The 5992-nt window shown below is 34.6% G+C and overlaps 1 protein-coding gene across 1 annotated transcript; it reads left to right on the forward strand.

Annotated features, from left to right (window-relative positions):
• The first annotated feature begins 322 nt into the window (after nt 1-322).
• LOC107787857 (uncharacterized) lies at nt 323-5448 on the forward strand. The gene is made up of 7 exons (XM_016609470.2): nt 323-939; nt 2134-2186; nt 2603-2695; nt 2769-2992; nt 4104-4170; nt 4975-5088; nt 5201-5448. Exons 1-7 carry the CDS (start codon nt 537-539, stop codon nt 5222-5224), a joined length of 978 nt encoding a protein of 325 aa, XP_016464956.1. The 5' UTR covers nt 323-536; the 3' UTR covers nt 5225-5448.
• Nucleotides 5449-5992: the final 544 nt, after the last annotated feature.

Below are 5992 nucleotides of genomic sequence, written 5' to 3' on the forward strand. Positions count from 1 at the left end.
CTTAAATAGGGAAGGAGGTATTAGACGTTACATTTTTTGAATAATTAAATAATGATTAAGGGGCTAAAAAGTCTTAAAATAAAGGAAAATAAGCAATAATCTGAGAAATAAGATAAATATGAATCTTGGACAATAAGAAGTGCCATGTCAGCAATTATTTTCCCTGCTTTATATATATATTATATATATATATATATAGATACAACAGAACAAAAAGGAAAAAGAAATATACATATAAGAACTACACGTGCACCAACAAGAAACACAAATTAATTTCCATCACCTTAGTCGGTTTTATTTCCTTATAATTATTATCTTCCTTACACAATCATAAAATTTGTTTTCCAAACCGCAGAGAACATTATACTCTACAAATTATATGCTGTGCTAGTTGTACATGGCTTTTGCAGCACAAGTACAACAACAAACATACTCCAATCCTCAAAACACTTGAATGAACTCTAGACAACCTTAGACAACAAACAAAGAAAGGAGGAAAAAAAAGACTGAATTTATCCCTTTATTATCCTCCTGAAATGCCCACCGTTGATTTATGCAGAACATCACTATGTCTAAGCCTTACTTCTCAAAGACCCAAGATTCATTTTTCCCTTTCAACCAATTCATTTCGGTATAGTTTTAGACCCAAGAAGTTTCATTTCTTGAAACCATGTTCCTCCCTCAAAGAAACCAAGAAACAGCAGCAGACCATTTCCAAGTCTCCCACCAATGCTCCCCAGAGACTGCTCAACTTGAACCTCAAAAGGGATGATGAGAATGAGAGTACTGAGAGTGAGAGTGATGGTGATAATGCAGTTAAAGGTACCATTTTGGCTGGTCTTTTGCTTGTTGGTGTAGTTGGTGGATTTGGCGGTATTGGGTATGTCTACAGGGACCAGATCAATGCTTTCTTGAACCAATTTTCAGGCTTTATTGAAGGTAAAAAACTGATGGATATCATTTTTTTTGTTTTGCTTTCTTGCCTTTTGAAATGGTGCTGGAAATCTGCCTGAATTATACTTGCTTATAGATTATAACTGCTGCTGGGAATGGTAATTGGAGTTGATAACTTTCTAAATAGGTGCTTGAAAATCTGTGTCCAATTTTTCTTGTTGTTGACTGTATTACATACTAGGTAAATTAAATACATTCAACATGTTGGTCACTAATAAAATTCTGGAGAAATGAAACTGATTGAATTTTGAAATTTGCACAAAATTGCTCCACCTTATTTAGGAGAAAGTGGTCCAGGTTTTTAACTCATCCGAGTGAAGGTACATCATTTCCATGTGATAGCTTTTATCAAGCTATTGTTAGAACTCAGTGCTGATTGGTTCTGGCTCTAAATGGAGGCCCTATGCAAATTCTTGCAAGAACTAAAGCGCCGATTGGATCAAATAAAGATAAAGTTTTGCTTTCATTATATGTACTTTCGGCATGTTTATAAGAAGTAATATTCCTAACGATGAGGAATAGTTGTATAGGCATTATGAATGATGTAAATGAATGATTGAATTCATCTAGGAACTGTGATGCTTCTAATATATATCCCTTTATCAGAACTAACGGTTTCACTCTCTCACTGGAATGAAAAGCTGTGTTTTTGGAAATGTGTGCAAAATAAACTTCTAGCCTGATAGTGTAAATCGAAGAGCTCAACCATTTGACCTTGAGTTCATGGCTTTCTGCTCTTCTCCTGGGATAATTCCAAATATAGCACCAACCGCCTTAGGACTAGGAGGATATGTTGACCATGATTGTAGTTTTTGCCTTCTGAATCACCACTGTCTTCATCCCTTGAATAGAATCGGTCAATTTGGCAACCATCCCATTTTTATTTTTTCCTATACCCTTCTCCCCAAGTGTGTAAATTTTGTGAAAGAGTCATTCCAGCTTAGTTTTACTGCTTGCTGACTTTAAGGTTTTTTTTATTTAATCGTATTCCTGTTTGATATAATTTATCATGTATTGTTGCATTTCCAGCACGGAAAATTAGTTTCTTTGACGGTCTTTGTTGAACAAATCCAAGGACTTCAGGACCCTAATGAACAACTAATGCTATGAATATTTAACAGTTTTATCACATGGAATTTATTTGTACATTGGGTTTGACCGAGACTTCTTATGTGTCAGGTTATGGTCCAGCTGGATATGCTATTTTCGTAGCGGTTTATGCTGGATTAGAAGTAAGAAATTGATTCTTTTTCCTCATTTTATATAATGTTGCAAGAAACTGGTACAAAGTATTTGTTAATGATGTAAGTTTTGGATGGTAAAATGGTGTATGGTCCTTTCGCTTCATATCGGCATATGCTTGCTCTGAGTTATTGTGCTTTAGAAGCTACTCATATGGAGCTCATTCCACGAACTTTTCTTTCTTTTCTACTTTTTAAGAGGAATACAATGAACTTGGATAAACGAGCAAGAGTCCATATTTTTATGTTATGACTCGGCATTAACCTATTTTACAGTTAGCTTTTAGCCAATATTTTTTTTGTTATTCCAGATAGATTTGCAGTACCTAGCATTCTTTTAGGTTTTAAGTATCATTTTCTGAGTTTCTGAAACTAAACTGGTTTGAGCTTTTAACTTATGCTTGTAGATCCTTGCAATACCGGCAATTCCATTGACCATGTCTGCTGGTCTTCTATTTGGCTCTGTCACTGGAACTATCATTGTGTCCATCAGTGGAACGGTGAGCTGATGATTTACTTCTATAGAGTGGTTATGATGTAAAATAAGTACTCAGAGGTGTGAGTTTTCTTCAGGTCGCTGCAAGCATTGCATTCTTGATTGCCAGATATTTTGCTCGTGAACGGATTCTTAAGCTGGTAGAAGGAAACAAGAAATTTCTTGCTATTGACAAAGCAATTGGAGAAAACGGTTTCAAAGTTGTTACTCTTCTCCGTTTGAGCCCTTTGCTTCCATTTTCTCTGGGGAATTATCTATATGGACTTACTTCGGTCAAGTTTGTGCCATATGTGTTAGGAAGGTCAGTTTCGTTTTTTACGTTTTAATTCTTTATTCACCATTTGCTATTATCTGGATTCCTGAAACTGTTCTGCTTTTGATTGAGTTTGACGATGAAGTCCAATTTCTAGAATTTACTGGAAGTGTGATTTTGTTTGTTATTATTCCCCCACAAACTTGCCTATATATTTTTGGATTCATCTGAAAATGCAACTCAACTGGTATAATCATAGAGAAGAGAATATCTCATGCTAAATCCATGACTGCCCATCAATTGCTTGCTATGCTGTTTGGCCTGTCAATCACTTAGGTTTTATTTTCTGGTTGGTGAAAGGAAATCAAGTCAAGTCTCAAAATTATATAAGATGTGCTGTTGCAGTGATAGGTCTGCGTACACACTACCCTCCCCAGACTCCACTTGTGGGATTATATTGGGTTTGTCGTTATTCTATGTGCTGTTGCAGTGATACAATACCATGCGATAAAAAAGATCTATTGTTGTTGCTTGCTGTCTGTTACTTTCATTTGTAAATTGATGATTATATTCATTTTTGATGGCCTGAAAGAGTTCAGAATTAGCAGAATTGATTGTAGAGAAATGTTTATGATTCTTTAATTCCCCATCTGTTAGGTCAGTACATGTGGAAAGAATGGTGCTAGAAGAACACTTTTGGCTGATGTCTAATTTGGGATTATCTGCATTATCTTTTGGGCCTAAACATTAAGGCATCATTTTGAGAAAACAATTTTCCCACTATCAAAATCAATAAATCAATCAACTGTGCTCCAATTCCAAAGTAGTTGAAGTTTCCATCTATAAGATATAAAAGTATAAAGTTTCTATTTAAGCTTAGTTTTGTCACCAGTAGAACTGCTTTACGATATCATCATACCGAACACTTGGCATATTAGTTGACGTTCTTCATACAAATCATTAATACAAAGTCGGAAATGATTTTTTATACTCAGTTTCTTTCTGTTATTGCATACTATTGACTGTTCAAGAGCCAACCAACGTGCTAAGTTCATTTGGGATATTTTTTGCTTAGATACAGTAGTCTGTCTACGAGGACTTGTCTCTTAACTTGTCTATTGCCCTCTTCATATTGATTCATCTTATCTTTGGTATGCAGTTGGCTAGGAATGCTTCCTGGATCGTGGGCTTATGTGAGTGCAGGCGCATTTGGTCGTGCAATTATTGTGAGTTTTTTCTCCTCTTGTTTTTCTCACCTTCTTGCTCTGTGAATATATTTTTTTTCAATATCGACCAATCACTTTAGTTCTATTATTTCAGTTGCAACAAATATGCAGTGTAAACCTAATTTATATTGTTTCGAATATTACTTGTAGAATGTAGATGTCCATAGGGAGATTCAAGTGCAAAGCTTATTATAAACAAACTGCCATTCTGTTTGGATTGAATAGTTGAGGATGCTAAGTTTGTTGCTGTACAAAACTGATGCCTAGCCTCTCCCAATTATTTATCTTTATTGGGACTCTATTTTACTCTCGATGTATTGCAGATATTCAAACATTAGAAATTTGTGAATCTATTCATTCAGCTTAATACAGTCTCTTGCAGAAATGCAAGGTAAGGCTGCATACAATGAACCCTTGTGGTCCGGCCCTTTTCCCGACCCCGTGCTTAGCTGGAGCTTAGTGCACCGTGCTGCCCTTTTATTCATTCAGCTTAGTCTATGATGAGTGTTATAGTGCAAGGTTGCAGTCAGTACTGTGTACTTAAGTTCTTCATGTGAATTGTATATCGGTAGAATAATCAAGAAACAAATATTTTGATAGTGAAATTCTCCGATCTTATGCTGAAAAAGCTGAGTTTCTGCAAATTGAATAAAAAGACTTAGCGATGTTATTACCAAACAAACCCTCTTCCACTGTTAATATATAATAACTGAAAACATCACTCATCTGTTGCTAGTTTGTTCGATATGGTGGTTCTTTGGCAACTTGCTAACCTCGAAATGTCCTTATTTTCTTGTTTTTCAGCAAGAAGAAGCTGGAATCGGTCTAGGAGGAGGAAATGGTGGCCAGCTATTGACCCTCGGAATAGGTTTATTGTTTACAGCAGTAGCTGCAGCTTATGTAACACGGCTCGCCAAGGTAACTTACTGATCATTTTCTTTTACCCTTTACTATAATGAGTCCTGTATTTCGACAAGATTCATAGGCAAGGCTTCTGTATTTAACTTGCTTGTTCTTTTACCAAATGCAGGATGCTATGAAGGATATGGAGTAGATATTGGAAATTACTTGTGCCTTGACCTACTAAGGTATAATTTTGAAAGCCAAATTGTAACATGTAAATTCGAATACGATAATTTGCTAAACTAGATAGGAAAAATTCAGTTATTTGCAACTTGCTCTGATGCAAAGCTAAATTGAGCCCATTTTATTAGAAACATTATGAACTTAAAGGCAAAAAAATTCTTGACCTTGCTTAAGCTTGATTTCATTGCTCAATGATGATTGTCTTAGTTCGGTTTTACTTAAGTATGATTTAAGTTATATGCCCTGATACTTAATGGATTTTACACTATAAGTGTAACTAAACATATTATAACAAGTTACTTAAATACTTATCATTTTAATCATGTCACTGATTAATGTTTATGAGAGATTTATACTACAGTCAAACCTCTCTATAACAACCGCGGTTGTTCCGATATTTTTTTGATGCTATAGTGAAGTGCTGTTACAAAGGACATATATAATATAACATAAAAATTTAGTTAAAAAAAAAGAGAGCTCTTTTTATAGTGAATGGTTGTTATACAAGGATATTGTTATAAAAATGTATGACTCCATTATTATAGAAGTTAAAGTTTTGTTAGTATTATTTCAATGAATAAATATAATGTATACCTATGAATGTTTTAAAGACAAAGAGTGAGCAAGTAGAGTAGAAAAGATTTTAAGTTTTTGCTATTTGTTCCTTTAATTGTAAATACTTTTCCTTTATTATAGGGTAACTTTATAAATGACTCTGAAAATTATGATTGGACCC

Source organism: Nicotiana tabacum, chromosome 6, assembly GCF_000715075.1.
Source record: "Nicotiana tabacum cultivar K326 chromosome 6, ASM71507v2, whole genome shotgun sequence".
In the NCBI taxonomy this organism is placed as follows: domain Eukaryota; kingdom Viridiplantae; phylum Streptophyta; class Magnoliopsida; order Solanales; family Solanaceae; genus Nicotiana; species Nicotiana tabacum.